The following is a 19,924-nucleotide window of genomic DNA, read 5'->3' as shown; positions in this document are numbered from 1 at the left end:
GGTGAGGTCGCAGTGAGCCGAGACTGAGCCATTGCACTCTAGCCTGGCAGAGAAGAATGAGACTGTCTCAAAAAAAAAAAAAAGATTTATGAACCTTGGCAAGCCAGATTCTTAACATGCTTGAATCTTAAGAAGCTAGGACTTTTAGGATTTAATATGTTTTCACTTTTACAATGATAAAGTGAGTAAAAAGGAAATCATGCCTCTTCCCTCAATCGCCCACTAAAAGGGTAAAACCAAACAACAGCAGTGCCATAGAGGCAGCCATGATTAAAGATTTGGTGCATGTTATTCCAGACTTAAAAAACACGCTTCTACAAACACTGACTCCTTTTCTCTCTCCCTTTTCCTCCCCTCTCCCTCTTTGTTAGTGGGTCATTTTTGTTTGATTTGGTTTTAAACACATGAAAGAATCAAACATGCTCATCAAATTGCTTTCTTTCCCCCCTTAAACTGGGGACATCTTCACACATCAGTGAGTCTAAATCGACCTCATAGCTTTTGATGCTGTCTATTATACGAACATCTCACAATTTAACCACTCCCCTCTACCGATAGACATTTAAGGTTTTTTGCCATTTAAAATATTTATTGCTTATTTATTTTTCCTTTGTAGAGACTCGGTTTCACTTTGTTGCCCAGTGTTGCCCAGTGAAACTCCTGGCCTAAAGCGATCCTTCTGCCTCAGCCTCCCAAAGTGCTGGCATCATAGGCATGAGCCACCATGCCTAACCCTATTATAAGTGATTGTGTGTTGCACATCATAAATATGTAATGCCATATGTATTAGAATGGCATGGTGCAGCTAATGGGTTTGCATATTTAAAATGTTATTCCTATTTCCAAATTGCTTTCCAGGGATACTGTTTGCTGATTTATACTCTGGTTTTTGTTTTTTTCTGTTTGACTTTTTTTGGTCTTTTTCTGAGGCAGAGTCTCATTATGTAGCCCAGGATGGAGCGCAGTGGTGCAATCTTGGCTCACTGCACCCTCTGTCTCCTGGATTCAAGCAATTCTCCTGCCTCAGCCTCCCAAGTAACTGGGATTACAGGCTCGAGCTACCATGCCTGGCTAATTTTTGTATTTTTTATTGAGTTGAGACGGGGTTTCACCACGTTGGCCGGACTGGTCTCGAACTCCTGACTCCAAGCAATCCACCCACCTCAGCCTCTCAAAGTGCTGGCATTACAGGTGGGAGCCACCGCATGCTGCCTGTTTGATATTTTTGAAGATTTACTTTCCAAACCCTTTCTATTAGAATGAAGGAAAAAACCACAGTGAAGCGTTTTCTTTCCAAGTTTTGTCATGGGATTTAAAATTCCTTCCAGATAATCTTTTTAATTCTGATCATTTGTGGGCGTGTCCTGGTTCTGTTGACTTCTGGTTCCTTCCCACGCAGGCCACTTACAGGTTTGCCTGTTGGTCATACTGCCCTGGGTGGGACGAATTGCACCACTGGAGCCTTGTCTACTGTGTGAGCTGCAGGGCTGCTGGGTCTCTTGCACCTCATCATCCAGTGAGAATGTGGATCCGGAGCATCACTTCTGCAGTGAAAAGAGTTGCTTTAGTGGCTTACCTCCTCTGCCCCCAGCATCGTGACAGCTGTCAAGGGCTCATCATTATTTTGTAATTCCATTGAAGCGCCTGGTACTCTTGTTGGTTACTCTGCCAAGGAGGTCCGCAGCAAGTTGTGGGATCCTGTGGAGAAGGAAGGGGGTGGAGAATTCCGGTAGTTTTTCTGCGGTGCCTTGGCTACCACTTGGACACTCCTGGTTGTTGTTCTTACAGAAATGAGAGGAAAACACTGTTGCTGGAAGCATTTGAGTTTTTTAGGGTCTTTTTTTTTTTTTTTTTTTTTTAACGGCTTGTTTAGTTGTAATGTGGTAATACTTCATGGGAATAAACTCTGGCTGACCCACTCAAAGGATATAAGCTTGAAAACATTTAGGGTTTTGATTTGTTCAAAGGAGGTATTTATGCTTTTTGAAGCACAAATCCAGTGGGAAAATAGGTTTTCTGGTGCTTACCATGTTTAAGTGTAAGGAGCATGTCTTTCAAGTCTAGTTCTCATCTCAGAAGAAATGACTGTATTTATAAAACGAAGTTCAGTTCAGGGTGGATGGATAAAACTATGTGAGGAAGCTTCGGAGTGAAAAAATGAAATACACATAAGTGAAATACACGTTTTCTCTTCCTTTCTTGTTTGGTAACAGTTAAGTCCCAATGTCACTTTCCTCCCTACAATTCGAGGGCAGCCCTCGAATCCCATCTGGCTCCCCCAATCCCATGTGCCACTATGTTGTGTCTGCATCTTTCAGAGTCTCTCTGGGCAGTGCTGTGTGTAAATCCTGTCTCCTGTGGCCATTTGAGCTGCAGGGAAAAGAGAGACTGATTGAAGGTGAGCAAGGTGTGTGTGTGTTTATTGATAAAGAAATGCACCCACAATGTATGAAACCATCAAGTCATAAAACAGCATGTGTTCCTCATTACTTTTTTAAGTAAATGCTTGTGTGCCTATATGTGTGTGTGTGTATGTGTGTGTGTGTGTGTAGAAAAGACAGGAAAGGGCTGGGCATGGTGGCTCACACCTATAATTCCAGCACTTTGGGAGGCCGAGGTGGGTAGATCATGAGGTCAGAAGCTAGAGACCAGCCTGGGCAACACGGCAAAACTCCATCTCTACTAAAAACACAAAAATTAGCCAGGTGTGGTGGTGGGTGCCTGTAGTCCCAGCTGCTCTGGACACTGAGGCAAGAGAATTGCTTGAACCCGGGAGGCAGAGGTTGCAGTGATCTGAGCTTGCACCACTGCACTCCAGCCTGAATGTCAAGAGTGAGACTCCATCTCAAAAAAAAAAAAAAACAACAGAAAAAAGAAAGAAAGAAAGAAAAGAAAAGATAGAAAAGATTTAAACAAATGTGGATTTGATTTCCTCTGATTTGAGGTGACTTTAACTTACTGATAACTCTCAGAAGTCCCTGAACTTTTAACAATGGTATGAGTTACTTAGATGGTTGGAGATGAGAGAAAAATAAAAACATTTTTTATTTGGAGTGAAATCAAGGGAATTATCCATCTTTAAGAACACATGGGATTTGCAAAAGCGGGGACATGTCTGGATGTGCCAGTCTGACTAAGAATGAAGTCCCATTTTGTGTGGCATGTTGATGCCTCACAGGCTCTGAAGAAAGCTCACCTGAGACATCACCTTTGGAGTCAAAGCTGGGGTGCCCTTTCAGGACACAGTCTGTGCAGGTAGTAAAATAGACTCAAAACTCAGATTCAGTAACGTCACTGTCATACATTGTTTTCTACCGAAGTTAATAATGTATTAGTACCTTTCTCAAGTAGGGACAGTTACCCTGTGGTTACTGGAAATTACTATCTCATAATGTATTCGTTAGCATACTTAGGATATACGGATGTCTAGCAGTTGACCTCAGTTTTTAAGGCTCTTTCTTTTTATCATCTGATTGACTTTCGCTGTGCGTGTGTAACATCTCTTTGTTTAATTATGTTTTTATTTGGAGATGAGAGACTCGCTGTGTTGTCCAGGCTGGTCTCAAACTCCTAGGCTCAAGCAGTCCTCTCTCCTCAGTCTCCCAGGTAGCTGTAACTACAGCGCACAACACAATGCCCGGCTCTGTAACACTTCTGAAAGAGTAGATGGAAATTTGTGCCTGAGTGCTATAGAGTTTTCGTGTTTAAAGAGACTCAATTTGGCTCCAACTAAAGATATCTTGGATTAGACAATTCACAAAGGATTATAAGAACTTTTTCAATTATTTTAGGTATTTTGTAGAACCCTAAACTCTATAGGACTTCAGAGTTCTGATTCCTAAACAAGAGGCACAATTGACCAAAGTTTATTGCATTGAAATTGAGGTAGGAAGATGGCTTTTATTTATTTATTTATTTATTTATTTATTTTGAGACGGAATCTCACTCTGTCACCCAGGCTGGAGTGCAGTGGCAGGATCTGGGCTCACTGCAACCTCCGCCTGCCTCCCAAATTCAAGCGATTTTCCTGCCTCAGCCTCTCAAGTAACTGGAACTACAGGTGCATGCCAGCCCGGCTAATTTTTTGTATTTCTAGTAGAGACGGGGTTTTACCATGTTAGTCAGGATGGTCTCCATCTCTGACCTTGTGATCCACCCACCTCAGCCTCCCAAAGTGCTGAGATTAAAGGTGTGAGCCACTACGCCTGGCCTAAAATGGCTTTTTTATGTTCCCTGTTTAGTTTGCCATAACATGAGACTGTATATGTAGATAGTTTCCAGGTTTAAGATTCATTGGATTACCATGTAGCCCACGATATGTGATTTCTGTTTTCCTTCCCCAACTCTTCTTCACATTATTAATCAAATCTAAGTCCTGCGTACGTACTCAATGATATTCAGTTAAAATACTCTGACACTTGGCCAGGTGCGGTGGCTCACACCTGTAATCCCAGCACTTCGGGAGGCTGAGGCGGGTGGATCACCCGAGGTCAGGAGTTCGACACCAGCCTGGCCAACATGGTGAAACCCCATCTCTACTAAAAATACAAACACTAGCCAGGCATGGTGGCAGGCACCTGTAATCCCAGCTACTCGGGAGGCTGAGGCAGGAGAATCACTTGAACCCAAAAGGCAGAGGTTGCAATGAGCCGAGATTGCGACATTGCACTCCAGCCTGGGCAACAAGGGCAAAAATCCGTCTCAAAAAAAAAAAAAACTCTGACATTTTTGCTGATGGACTTTGTGGAGACACACTACCCGCTTCTCCATTCCCTACCCCCTGCTTTTGTCTTTAGGTTTCATTTAAAATTCTCATCTTTCATATTTTGGTAAGAGAAGACTTTAAGTGGAAATGTAATCTGAGTGTTCTGTTTAATAAATGGACTCAGCATGGGCATTTTGAAGCCAACAATTCCATCTGTAGTGTAAGTATTAAACTACAGTGGTATTATTTCAGGAGGAAGCTCATGCAGTTGAAGGACAGCCTTGCTGGAAGCAGGGAACAGCCAGGTGACATCAATTTAGCACAGCTCAAGGCTTCTGGATTGCCCTGTCTTGAACCCACTGTCCCATCAGGGTTCAGGATCTAAATCAGTGGTGTAGCCAGAGTCATTCGTTGGCTGGGAAGCAGGATGGAATGATGTCAGATGGCATGCGGAGCTGAGATTGCTTTGTATCGTGCAGGTCTGGTACTGTGGAATACTCTTTAAGTCATTTTATATTTGTGTGTAGTGACAGGTCCTTCAAAACATGGTGCCTTATCTTTATGTTGGGAGCCTTAAACAGAAAAACCCTGGAATTAGTTGATGGCAAGACCTGGCTTCAGGCCAGGATGTCCCCATTCCTGAGCTATGTGACATGGAGCAAGACAACCCTACCCCACCAGAATTGCTTTGAGTCCCGGTGTCATTATTATAAAATGGAAATAATAGCAGTTGCCCACATTGGTTTTAAGATAAACGAGATATCTGTATATATAACACTGTTGTATATAATATTGTTGAAACATTTAGGTTCCTAATGGTTATTGTTTTTTATTGGCTTAACCTTTTTTTACCTATATTCTCAGGATTAAAAATATGACCAAGGGCAGGCCGGGTGAGGTGGCTCACGCCTGTAATCCTAGCACTTTGGGAGGCTGATGTGGGTGGATCACTTGAGGTCAGGAGTCTGAGACCAGCCTGGCCAACATGGCAAAACCCTGTCTCTACTAAAAATACAAAAATTAGCCGGGCGTGGTGGTGCACACCTGTGATCCCAGCTACATGGGAGGCTGAGGCAAGAGGATCACTTGAACCGGGGAGATGGCGATTGCAGTGAGCCGAGATCACGCCACTGCACTCCAGCCTGAGTGACAGTGAGACTCTGTCTCAAAAAAAAAAAAAAAAAGTATGATATGATATGACCAAGGGCATGCCTACATGCCTACTGATTTTGTGTTTTTGTTTTTTGTTTTTCCTAGACGGAGTCTCGCTCTGTCACCCAGGCTGGAGTTCAGTCACACAATCTTGGCTCACTGCAACTCTGCCTACCAGGTTCAAGTGATTCTCCTGCCTCACTCAGCCTCCTAAGTAGCTGGGACCACAGGCAGGTGCCACCACGCCCGGCTAATTTTTTTGTATTTTTAGTAGAGACGGAGTTTCACTATGTTGGCCAGGCTGGTCTTGAACTCCTGACCTAGGGATCCGCCCATCTCAGCCTCCCAAAGTACTGGGATTACAGATGTGAGCCACCAGCTCGGCCATCCCTGTTGATTTTGAAACTGATGCCATCAATTGTATAGGCCATCCTATGGGGAGAATTGCAAATAACCATTGTAGTGATATTTTTCAGGAAGAAACAGCGACCCAAATGCACATTTTATATGTCTCTTTTTGCTTGCTGGGCTCTGGGCGCACTGGCCTTTCCACCAAGGGGCCTCCCTTCCCTGCACCCCTTTATCCTTTTCTCACACAGCCCTTGCCTGTGGAAGTGAGGTCTCAGCTTCTTCCTCAGAGAAGTCCTGGACACCCCCAACCTTGGTTAAGGCTGGATTTTGTTGTTGTTTTTTTTTCAACCTCCTTGATTCATTCTTAAGGGCTGTGTTTATTGTCATTTGTTCTATGTATGCCTGCTTCATAACTGCTTCCACAGCTGCATTTTAGTAATTATTTGTTTAAAAGTCTGCCTTCTGATTTGTCCAGTCAGTTATGCTTAACCTGCATCTAATCACAAGGAAATATTACTCATTGTTTTATTTTTTAAATATTTATTTATTTATTTTTGAGACAGAGTTTCAATCTATCACTCAGGCTGGAGTGCAGTGATGTGATCCCAGCTCAGTGCAACCTCCACTTCCGGGTTCAAGCAATTCTTCTGCCTCAGCCTCCTGAGTAGTTAGGACTACAGGCGCTCGCCACCAGGCCCAGCTAATTTTTTTGTGTTTTTGATAGAGATGGGGTTTCACCGTGTTAGTCAGGGTGGTCTCGATCTCCTGACCTCGTGAGCCACCACATCCAACCCATTATTCATCATTTTAAAGTAAAAAGAGTTTTTAAGTCTCCCTTCCGTAGTACTTTGTAAGCTCAAAGCTGTGGGCAACACATCTGACTTATTCATGGTTATGTCTGAAATAGGCCTGGAAGGGTGAATGTATGTATCTGGCGTTCCAATTTGTGAATTAATGGGTGGATGATGGCTGGTGGCCACAGGTACACAGATACAAGGCCCTCCCTAGTTGCCTGTAAGGTAGCTGGATCTTTCAGACAAATGTAAGGCCGAACTCTTCATTGTTTTTGAACTTCCTTCTCTCTGTATTTCTTCTTTCACTGATTTATATTCTGGAAGTTAATGTCTTGTTTCTGACTTGGTCTTGAGGACCTAAATTAAGTTTCTATGGCTTTGCCTTTCCCGTAGCTCCTACAGAAGAATGGGCAACTGTCCACCATCAATGGCCTAGCTGAGCAAGACGAGCTCAGCCTCCAGGAGGGAGCCCTGAAGAGTCAAGAAGGAGGTCAGGAAGGAGCCCTAAATGGCCAGGAGGAGGAAGTCATTGCCACAGATGGTAAGCCGCCCCTCCAGGCACTGGAGGGCAGACAGCACTTGCAGCAGACTCAGCAGAAAACACTCTGTCATATACCGCCTGGTGGTGGATTGATGTTAATAGTACAAACAATCACCTGGTTACAAAAGGAAGTATTTGTCTGAACACTTGGATAGCCCCTATACTTAGACCTTGAAGTTATGTTTCCTCTTTCTTATCTGGAACTTGATGCTTTTTAAATTATTGTTGCTTTGTCCTAACTACTTCTCTGGCGTTGAATGTGAATTCTTGTTGGAAACGCAAAAGTTAACAGTATATTTAAAAGAATCAATATCTCTCCCTCTAGAGAGGAGCCTGCTATACTTGCACAAATTTTTCTGATAGGTGCATTGCCAGGTACATACTCCTCTTTGTTTAAACTATGATGTGCTGCTTTTTTTTCTTTTTTTTGAGATGGAGCTTCACTCTTGTTGCCCAGGCTGGAGTACAATGGCACAATCTCAGCTCACTGCACCCTCTGCCTCCTGGGTTCAAGCACTTCTCCTGCTTCAGCCTCCCGAGTAGCTGGGATTACAGGCATGTGCCACCACGCTCAGCTAATTTTGTGTTTTCAATAGAGATGGGATTTCTCCCTGTTGGTCAGGCTGGTCTCGAACTCCTGACCTCAGGCGATCCACCCTCCTTGGCCTCCCAAAGTGCTGGGATCACAGGCATGAGCCACCGCACCCAGTGATGTGCTGCATGTTTTATAGCTCTTGAGCCTAGAGATCTTTGAGGCATGGTTATTGAAGAGTGATTGTTTGGACACAGTATTGGAATTTGATTTTTACCCGTATGGTGGGTGGGTGGGGAACCATATCTGGAGGTCAGAATTGAGCTCATGTGGACCAGTAAGTCTCTTGTGAAAAGTGAAAGGCCGCAGGTTGAAGAAGGACCTTTGTCTACTCTTAGTTCATTGTTCCATTTAATCATAAGTTAAGGGATAACTAATAACCACTATCAAAGATCTGTAAAATGATGATTCGGCATGCAGTCAATTGATTCGTGTAATATGAATACGAGAGACAAATGAAGGGAAAAGTCCTTTCACAGGAGATTCAACATCGCCTCACTTAGATGAGATTCTTCAAACATGTGGAACCTGTTTTTCTTCTTGTTTGATTCCCCCACAGAGCTGCTTCAAGCAGGGAGCTGCTTTTGAAGTTGGTGGGAATACTTATCTGTATATAGCACCACAGGCACAATATAAAGTTAGAAATATACACAGTCTCACAGACGGAGTATTTGCATGACCTAGTGTGAGAGTTTCAAATAATTTTCACCCAAATGATTGGAATGGACCCAGCTCAAATTCCCAAACCCAGTGCTTTGTCCTTCCCCTGTTAACTTTTGAATCAAGTCAAGCACCAGCCACATGTGAGCTTACTATGGCCAAGTCCGTAAGGTTAAGACAAGGCACTTTGATGATTACCAGATGAATTGTTCAAGGAATGAGCGTTGTAGGGCTCAAGTGGAACAGTCGCTTGAGGTCAGAGGGGAGATTAGGGGGAGGCTGGATTTAGTTGGGTCAAAACAAGGAATGCCAGCAAAAGTGAGGAGAATCACAACAGCCAACACTTTATGTGCTTTTATTATAGGGCCCAGAGAGGTGCCTTTTGTGCGTTATCACCTTTAATAGTTACAGCAACCCTATAAAGTAAGTAATATTGTTCCCAGGATGCAGATCCAGATCAGCAGATTCCAAAACCGCTGAACCACTGTGCTCTGACTGTGTGGGGCAGGGTCGGAGGCTGGTGTGTTGGAACAGCCCAGCCCCAGCAAAGCGTTGTTGTTGAAGGATGCGTAATGAAAGCCCAGAAGGGAAAAAGGGCCAGATAACAGGGCCCTGAAAGCAGAGTGTAGTTAAGAAAGTATTTAGTGGACAATGTGTGATCAATGAACTCTGCCACCAAGGGAGTACCAGAGGCTTCTTGTTTGAGATGGATAAAAGGAGGGAGGGTTGGGGCAGGGACATCCTTTTTTTTTTTTTTTTTAATAGAATCCCAAATAGCATGGAAATTTTTCTTTAATCTGTGGCATGTTTAGTGGCGGTTTTAAGATTATCTTCCCTTAGTCCAGAGGTGATTTCTCTTACATTTCAGCCACGTGGGTAAACACTGATTTTCACAGTGAGTGATTCAGTCTCACCCCTCTGACTATTCCATCGTCTCTCTGAGCTGACCCAGGCTTCTGACCATGGCCTCGGAGATCTGAGCAAATATCAAATCCCTCATGCAGGAAGAGTGGGGATCATTTATTTATTTAATGAGATGAATTCTCACTCTGTCACCCGGGCTGGAGTGCACTGGCTCAGCTCAGCTCTCTGCAACCTCCACCCACCAAGCTCAAGTGATTCTCCTGCCTCACCCTCCTGAGTAGCTCACCAACGCCCCCATACCTGGCTAATCTGTGTATTTTTAGGAGAGACAGGGTTTCACCATGTTGGCCAGGCTGGTTTCAAACGCCCAACCTCAAGTGATCTGCCTGCCTCAGTCTCCCAAAGTGTTGAGATTACAGGTGTGAGCCATCACGCCCAGCTGCAGAAGAGTGGTAATTAATATACATTTTTTGTTGTTGTTTGTTTATTTTGAGACACGGTCTTGCTCTATCATCCAGGCTAGAGTGCAGTGGCATGATTTTGGCTCTCTGCAACCTCTGCCTCCCAGGTTCAAGGGATTCTCCTGCCTCAGACTCCTGAGTAGCTGGGATTATAGGTGCCCGCCATCATGCCTGGGTAATTTTTGTATTTTTAGTAGAGACAAGATTTCACTGTGTTGGCCAGGCTGGTCTTGAACTGCTGACCTCAAGTGATCCACCAGCCTCGGGCTTCCAAAGTACTGGGATTACAGGCATGAGCCACCATGACCAGCCAATTAATATACCTTGTCCTTCCCAAGATCTTGAAAAGGGCTTGTCTTCTAGGACAAAAGAGCTAGATGTTCCTCCATACCATAGCCCAGGACTGCAAAGGCTCGCCACCAGAAGCGTTTCTGGAGGCCTTACTTTTCGGGTGAGCTTTTGCTATTTTAGTTTCAACCACTATTCTCTTCATTTATCAGGGTCTCTGTGCCAGTCCCTGGCATACTCGTTTTTTTTTGTTTGTTTGTTTGTTTGTTTTTTTCCTCTGTTTTTTCTGCCTAGCAGATGATAATTAATATCTGGCAATGTAAATACAGAATCTTCATGTTAAATTATACAGCATTTTTCCTTGCTTTTGACATAGTGATAGCTCATGGTTAAGTTTTTGTTTTGTTTTGTTTTGTTTTGTTTTGTTTTGAGACAGAGTCTCACTCTGTCACCCAGGCTGGAGTGCAGTGGCTCGATCTCAGCTCACTGCAACCTCTGCCTCCCAAGTTCAAGTGATTTTCCTGCCTCAGCCTCCAGAGTAGCTGGAATTACAGACACCCACCACCACGCCCGACTAATTTTTGTAGTGTTAGTAGAGAAGAGGTTTCACCATGTTGGCCAGGCTGGTCTCGAACTCCTGACCTCAGGTGATCCACCTGCCTCAGCCTCCCAAAGTGCTGGGATTACAGGCATGAGCCACCTGCCCGGCTGCTCATGATTCGGTTTTATGGTTGTTTCCAGAAATCAGAATTCTACATGACAGTTTGCTGTAGTATAGACAAAGTCATAATTTGGTATGTAACACTGTACTGTAGGATTTGGAACACCTTTGTTTCTACCACTGTCCACTTAAATAAGAAGAGGACTGGCCCATCTTGGTCTCTGGGAGGATCGGACCCCAGTGGAATTTGGTCCTGCTGTAGATAAAATAGCAAGATCAACTGTTGGGAGAAAATAATGAACAAGGGGCATTCCTGCCAGCAGGTTTTTAATGTACAGTGGCAGACAATATTTAGACAAAGCCAGAGGTGAAAATATTTTCCCTATCTTGACTTACTTGCTCTTTCTAAAACTGGAAATACTGGTAATTCAGAACCAACCTTCGTCCTTTAATGAAAAAGGATTTCTGTTTCTTTGTAAACTTTCTTAAATGCTAGAAAGAAGCAACCGTGTACTAAATATTGTCTCAACTGTACAGCAGGGTCTGATACATGTAGTTTTGGGAAGGGGCTTATGTCATTTGGTGGCCTTCTATAAGTGCATACACACTGAGGCATGAACACAAACATTTCTTTATCATAAAAAATAAACACAACTAATTACTTTAACCTCAGAAAACAGTCCCTGTCTTCTGAGCTTCGGGATTTTTAGTTTATACAAACTGCTTATATAGAAATGCAGCTGGGTTTCCTCTCCCTAACTCAAAAGTTCTGTCCTGCTGTGCATCCCCCAACATTCACAGAGGCTGCACAGGTGCCATTAGTTTTGGGCAATTAATATACATTCATTACATATGCATATATATTATACACATATAATATGTATATTAATTTATTATATATGTATAATATACATATGTATCATACATATATACATTATGCATATATTATACATATATAATAAATACATATTATGTATATATTTATTATGTGTATTATATATGCACGTATAATAAATATATGCATATATGTTATACATATACAATAAATTAATATACATTTATTATATGTGCATCTATATTATACATATATAATAAATGTATATTAATTCCCCTGCTGAAAAGATGAAAAAAAGAAAAAAGAAAAGCTCCCTTTCCCTACCCCAAATTATCAATCGTTTTATAGTCCATGGCTTGTATGCTTTTCTCTTTGTTAAAAACCCAAAGAAGAAGCCGGGCGTGTTGGCTCACGCCTGTAATTCCAGCACTTTGGGAGGCTGAGGCAGGTGTATCACCTGAGTTCAGGAGTTCAAGACCAGCCTGGCCGACATAGTAAAACTTTGTCTCTTCTAAAAATACAAAAAAATTAGCTGAGCCCAGTGGTGGATGCCTGTAATCCCAGCTGTTCAAGAGGCTGAGGCAGGAGAATCACTTGAACTCAGGAAGCAGAAGAGGCAGTTTCTGTCTCAAACAAACAAACAAGAATGATTTTTAAATTGTATCTTGGACTGAGGCCCATTTTAGATTTAAAACTTTGGAAGGCTGGGCGCGGTGGCTTACACCTGTAATCATAGCACTTTGGAAGGCAGGCAGATCACTTAAATCCAGGATTTCAAGGTCAGCCTGAGCCACATGGTGAAACCCTATCTCTATTTTATTTTTATTTTTATTTTTTAACTTTTGCAAATTAGAAAAACTTTGAAATTTAAATGCGAAATTCAATCTTAGTATCTGTTAGGCAGATGATTTTTTTTTCCAAACGGTTGAGGAAAATCAATGACTCAAAAAACAATACCTTATTAAATTTGATAATGGCATATTTGATTTTGAAATAAAGTGTCTGCAGAACTCATTGTCATATGCAGGTAATCCAGTGATTATCTCAGGTCTTCACATATTTGAATTAATCACTTACCAGGCAGCTACTTGTTTTCTTTTTGAGTTTTGCCTCTCTGCAGAATACATACAGCAAACATTTTAAAGCATGTGAAAACCGTCTTTTTTCCATCCTTCACAGGTCACATTTGTTTCTGTGAGCAAACAAACAATGGCAGTCTTTTCCTTAGCTTTAGAATTTTTTTTTAAAGAGGGTCTTCCTGTATCGTCCAGGCTGGAGTGCAGCGGTGCAATCATGATTTAATGCAGCCTCAAACTTCTGGGCACATGTGATCCTCCTGCCTCGGCCTTCCCAGTAGCTAAGACTACAGGCACGTGCCACTGCACCAGATAAGTTTTAAAAATGTTTTTGTAGAAACAGGTTCTTGCCATGTTGTCCAGACCTGGTATCAAACTCTTGGCTTCAAGCTTCTTCCCACGTCGGCCTCCCAAAGTGTTGGGATTACAGGCGTGAGCCACCAAGGCCGGCCTTAAATATTTTTTGTTCACAGAGGCTTCACGCTGTTTGCATACCCAGAGTTGAAGATATTTACACCAGCAGCAACGGAGCAGGAAGCAGCTGGGTGCTCTGCCCTTGGCATTTGCCACTCTGGGGCCAGCTGCCTTAAAACTGTCAGCCAGTGACCAGATGAACCAGGCCTTGTTACACTAATCCGAGAGTGGTCTAGTGGCGGCTTCTGGGCTCCTGGTACGCACACGTGGACCACCACTGTGACACCAGCTGTGATCACACCCCCCGCCCCCCCGCTGGGGGAAAAATAAAAAACAAAAACCCCCAAAACATTGTTGCTTAAAGCAGAAGTTTTTAAAAGGGTGTATTTCTTAACATTTTACAGGGTTCTACTTTTCTACATCTGAGTATTTTCCCCTAGATATAGTAACAAATACAACACTATGGAGAATTTCATTTTTCTAATGGTGCTTGCTGTCACGGTCTGCTTTTATTTAATTTGCCATTTGAACCCACCAGCTCCTGGTGCACAGTTCCTCCGGGAAGCAGAAAGGCTGAAAGGTTACCGCCAGGTAATCCCAGCCCTCCCTACAGATCTTGTTACCTTACAGAAAATCCCTTCTGGAGTTAAAAGTTTTTCTTCTTTGCTTTGAACATTTAATAACTTTATCTGCAGAGCAGGCACCCTAAGACCTGCTCTGAGCTTCTTTAAAGATGACCCCCCCAACCCCATTCCTGTTTTTCTGCAAGAGGCTGCTTTCTCTGCCCAGAAGGACTATTTTTATGAGTTGATTCTTTTCTATTTCCATTTTCGAATTGTGACAGAATTGGTACCCTGTTAGATGCACCTGTTACCACATTGCAGCCCTCCTGTCCTCCTTTACTTTTCTCCACACCAGCTGTTCACATCTGGCATTCGACATCTGTCTGTCACCCTCACTTCTGCTAAAATGTAAGAATCAAGCCCAGGTGCGGTGGCTTACAACTATAATCCCAGAGCTTTGGGAGGCCCAGGAAGGTGGATCACTTGAGCCCAGGAATTTGAGACCAGCCTGAGAGACATAGTGAGACCCCTGTCTCACAAAAATTTAAAAAATTAGCTGGATGTGGTGGTGGGTGCCTGTATTCCCAGCTACTTGAGAGGCTAAGGTGGGAGGATCACTCGACTTGAGCCCAGGAGTTTGAGGCTGCAGTGAGCCGTGATTACACCACTGTACCAGCCTGGGCAACAGATTGAGATCCTGTCTCAAAATATAAAATAAAACATAAGAATCTTGAGGGCAGAAATTTCTTGAGATGGGGATTCAGAGGGTGGTCCATGGCAGGAGATAGGGTGCAGGGGGCTGTTTTGTTCAGTGTTGAATCCTCTGAGCGGACCAGTAGCTGGAACAGAGGAAGTGCTCAGCAAATATTTGGATAAATGAAGACACATTTTCATTTGGAGTTCACAGTATTCCACTTATAATCAATGAGGTGAGGAGGATCTGTTGGCTTTAACTCTGTATCAGTTCATTTCCTTTGTAGTTGAATACTGCAGCTTTGTACCTTTTATCCAAAGCTCTCTTTCCTTTGTTGCATCAGCACTGACAAAGCCAGGTCCTTTTCAGGACTGCACCATGCTGGGTTCTCACAGGTGCTTGCTGTTGGTCAGCCAGGTGTTGCCTGGAAACATGAAATCAGACCCTGACCTGCATGTGATTAAATGCAGATTCCTAGTAACGCTATCAAACACAATTGCCCAATAGACAAAGAGAGGGGTCCCCTCGCACACACTTTGGTATTTCAAATACAGTATTATTGCATGACATTTTCTCAAGCTGTATCCTGTTTTGTCATGTTTTGAAGACTGGAGGGAACACACACAAAACAGGCCTTGAACTTAGGTAAAAGGATACGGTATGCAATTTCTGGGAACTGGTTTTAATTCATTCTCCTGCTCCGCAGCAATTTTTGTTTAGCGAGGTTGCTCTGAAATTATTTTTGTCATTGACAAATTTCTGGTACAAATATTTCACTGCCTTCGTCCTTAAAGAAACACAGATTTATTTTTCTGTAGTCAGCAGTCAAGATCTTTTCCTCTGAACTGTATTCAAGTCTGACAGTGCAGTGAACTTTTCTTTTTCCTTCTGATCTGACAAAAGGGGCGGGGAAGAAGGACAGTAAGACTTCTGTTCATCCCTCTTCCCCTTCATAAATCAATTAATTTTAGGGGGCTAGACACAGCTAAGACTGCTTTAATTACTATTTTCTGCATGACCTTGATTTAAATACATCTCTTTATCTCATTGCAAGTCAGTTTTCATCTATAATGAGCATCCCTACCCATCTCCAAAATTCTGTGGCTAATATCAATATTGCTAGTTATATGGGCACTAAAAATAAAATAGTGGATTAGCGAGTAAACATACCCAAGCAACCTTAGGCAGGCAGCAATCCACTTGGTAATTCCATTCTGCCTTTTTATAAAAATACTTTTATGGTTTGTTTTTTTTTTTCTAATCTTTCACTCTGTCAACCAGGCTGGAGTACAGTGGCGCAATCTCAGCTGACTGCAACCTCTGCCTCTTGAGTTCAAGCAATGCTCATGCCTCAGCCTCCTGAGTAGCTGGAACTACAGGCACACACCACCACATATGGCTAAATTTTTGTATTTTAGTAGAGATGGGGTTTTGCCATGTTGGCCGTGGCTGGTCTTGAACTCCTGACCTCAAGTGATCCACCCACTTCAGCCTCCCAAAGTGCTGGGATTACAGGCGTGAGCCACTGCACCCCGCCTCTAATTTGATCTTAAAAGCCATTCTAGATTTGAAGTTTTAATATACTTGAACAAAAAGTTCAAGGAGAGAATTCTATTCAAGAATATCTTGAAACAAAATCCTCTTGGTGTCAAAGAAAAAGATAGATACCTTCACAAATGTGGCCACCAAGCAGCATCCTCACATCCTCCCTTACGTGTTCTGCTGAATGACCGGTGGTCAGGACTATGTAATAGGGATTGGTTATAGCCAGGGATGGGGAAAGAAGTTGATAAATGCCATAACTGCTTGCCCTAAAGACTTTCAGTCAGCCTTGGCGATGTTACCTATAAATCTCTATAGTTCAGAGGCCACTCAAGTCCACTTTCAAATTGGGTCCGTGTTCTGGCCCATTGAGAAGAAGCCAGGCAAGTCTGCCTGTAGGCTTGCCCAAGTAAGTCTGAAATTTAGGCCCTTTTCTTCTGGGCGTGGTGGCTCACACCTGTATTCCCAGAACTTTGGGAGGTCGTGGTGGGTGGATCATGAGGTCAGGAGTTTGAGACCAGCCTGGCCAACATAGTGAAACTCCGTCTCTGCTAAAAATACAAAATTGAGTTGGGCATCATAGCACGCACCTGTAGTCCCAGCTATTGGGAGACTGAAGCAGGAGAATCACTTGAACTTGGAAGGCGAAGGTTGCAGTGAGCCAAGATCACACCATTGCACTCCAGCCTGGGCAACAGAGCGAGATTCTGTCTCAGGAAAACAAACAGACAAACAAACAAAAAAAACATTTAAGCCCTTTTCCTTGAAGGGACTGAGGTGGTCAACAAGGAGTGGCTCTCTGATTGTAACTAAGCCACTAATGCAAACATGCAGTTATTTTAGCTGTTGTGCTAGTTCGTTCAGGCTGCTGTAACAAAATACCTGAGACTGGGTAAGTTATAAGCAACAGAAATTTATTTCTTACAGTTCTGGAGATGGGAAGTCCCAGATCAAGGTACCAGCAGAATCATAGTCTCCTGAGGGCCCCTTTTCTCTGGATGGTGCTGTCTGTGTGTCCTCATGTGGCAGAAGGACAGAGCAGACAAATAAACTCCCTTAAGCCTGTTTTAAGAGAGCACTAATCCCATTCATGGGAGCTCCAACCCAGGGCTGATCACCTCCCAAAGGCCCCACCCTCTAATGCCGTCACTCTGGTGATTAGGTTTCAACATAGGAAATTTTTTGTCGGGAGGGACACAAACATTCAGACTGTAGTAGCTGTTTTATTTATGGAATGAAAATCTTTTAGTTATTTTCTCAAGGACTGACTCACCTTGAGAATAAAAGAGTTTCAGTGTCACCTAATTTATAGTAACTTCTTGATGGTTAAGGCAGTGATATAGTCTAGAAGACAATGCCCCTATTTTATAGTGTATTGGCTCATTCTCACACTGCTGTAAAGAACTGCCCAAGACTGGGTAGTTTATAAAGGAAAGAGATTTAATTGACTCATAGTTCTGCAGAGCTGGGGAGGCCTCAGGAAGCTTAACAATCATGGCAGAAGGAGAAGCAAACACATCCTTCTTCACATGGGAGCAGGAAGGAGAAGTGGCAAGCAAAAGGGAGATCTCAGATCTCATGAGAACTCACTCACTATCATGAGAACAATGTTGAGGGTAACTGCCCTCATGATTAAATTTCCTCCCACTGAGTTCCCCCAGGAAACATGGAGATTATGGGAACTACAATTCAAGATGAGATTTGGGTGGGGACACAGCCAAACCATATCATATAGAAAAGGATGCTTCGATAACATCTGAAGACATATTCTCTGGGCTTAAAATCCAGCAAGTGTTTAGCTTGTTCATCAAGATTTGTTGTAGTTGCGCATGGTGGTGCGTGTCTGTAATCCCAGCTACTCAGGAGGCTGAGGCAGAATTGCCTGAACTCAGGAGATGGAGGTTGCGGTGAGCCGAGATCTCGTCATTGCACTCCAGCGTGGGTAATAAGAGCGAAACTCCGTCAAAAAAAAAAAAAAAAAAAGATTTATTCCTGCGTACCATGCTTTGAATTGTTTTCAAATTGCTCTGTAGTTCAAGTGTACCGGGTAGTTTTCCTGTGACCTCTAGTATTAACCAGTGCATGCGTTAGTCATTCAGATGAAAAGTGATATGTGCCAGATCTCATTAATTGAAGGAGTGAACTGGTTGCTTTCATGCATCTTAACATGGACATGCACTTTTTAGACCAACCCCAAGCACAAGGTCATTAACTCACTGTATTAATTTGCTAGGGTTGTCATGTCAAAATCCTCGACTGGGTGGTTTAAACAACAGAAATTTATTTTTTCACAGTTCTGGAGGATGGAGTTCCGAGATCTTGGTGTCGCCGGTGTGATTCCTCCTCAGGCTTCTCTCACATGGTCTTTCCACCAAGCATGTGCACATTCCTGGTGTCTCTTGGTGTGTCCAAATTTCCTCTTATAAGGATATCTATTCTTTTTTTTTTTTTTTGAAACACCGTCTTGCTCTGTTGCCCAGGCTGGAGTGCAGTGGCACAATCTCTGCCCACTGCAACATCCACCTCCTGGTTTCAAGTGATTCTCCTGCCTCAGCCTCCCGAGTAGCTAGGATTATAGGTGTGCACCACTATACCGGGCTAATTTTTGTATTTTGAGTATAGATGGGACTCTACTCTTCACCATGTTGGCCAGGATGGTTTTGAACTCCTGACCTCAAGTCATCACCCCACCTTGGCTTCCCAAAGTGCTGGGATTGCAGATGTGAGCCACCACACCCAGCCAGGACTCCTGTTCTGATTAAGGCCCAGGATAATAACCTCATTTTAACCTAATCACTTCCTTAAAGGCCCTGTCTCCAAATGCAATAACTTTCTGAAATACTGGGGTTTAGGACTTCAGGTGTGAATTTTGTGGGGGACACAGTTCAGCTCATGACACCATCTTCATGATGGACTGACTGGAAAGTCAGATTTGGGACCAGATAAGCCTTTATAGAAAAGAGCTTGGAGGTTCTCTGAACGAGGAGCCCACCCCGCACAGGAGGCTCTTCTTAACCACTTGAAGGTTTGCGGCATTTTCTCCATAAAAGGAAGCCATTTATTCCCCTGGAGTTCAAATATGCCTCCCTTCAACTGCTCTTCTCTGTTCCCAGGGCTGCCTTCTGGAAGTACACAGAATAAACTCACCTCCTTTTTCCACATGGCAGCCCACTAAGTATTTGAAAACATTTATCATGTCTTTCCTTTAATCTTTTCTTCTCTAGGCAAAACATCTCCCGAGAAAATAACCTGTCTCACATTAAAAGAAAAACGCCAGGGCTTATATATATTTCAGATAGGAATGTGCTTGATGGAAGCTTGCCAAAGATCACTGGGTTTCAATTTCAGTATCCCCAGTTTTAAGAACAGCGTATTTCTCGGAGTCTTTAAAACGTGGGAACAGCTTCATTTGCTTTAAACCAAATATTATATACTGAAAGAATTGACTGGAGGACGTGAGCAATAGATAGAGAGGTATGTGACTGGTGGCATAAGGGAGTCCCTTATCTCAAGGATGATGCAAAATGAGCTAAAGTCAAATGAAATGAAGAAAACATCAATATATGTTGACATGGTTTTCTAACACTGGAATAATCAGTCACCCTTCCGGTACTTCCCTCAACAGGATGATTAGCATACAGCCTTACACAATGCAGTAGCCAGAGATTAGAGCAAGAGAATTCCTGCTTTCCAAATAACTGTTATCTGTAAATGAAGTGGCAGACTGATAG

General features: G+C 43.1%; 1 protein-coding gene across 1 annotated transcript in view; it reads left to right on the top strand.

The window, feature by feature from the left end:
* AKAP12 (A-kinase anchoring protein 12) overlaps window positions 1-19,924 on the top strand; it is a 115,869-nt gene that overhangs the window by 57,943 nt on the left and 38,002 nt on the right. Inside the window, exon 2 of the mRNA XM_003943559.4 lies at window positions 7,396-7,543. Coding sequence (XP_003943608.3) covers window positions 7,396-7,543 — 148 coding nt within the window. The remainder of the gene's footprint in view (window positions 1-7,395; window positions 7,544-19,924) is intronic.

The sequence above is a fragment of the Saimiri boliviensis genome, chromosome 4 (genome assembly GCF_048565385.1).
Source record: "Saimiri boliviensis isolate mSaiBol1 chromosome 4, mSaiBol1.pri, whole genome shotgun sequence".
Taxonomy (NCBI): Eukaryota; Metazoa; Chordata; class Mammalia; order Primates; family Cebidae; genus Saimiri; species Saimiri boliviensis.
Note: the sequence above shows the minus strand (reverse complement) of the source record. Positions and strands in the feature narration are given on the sequence as shown.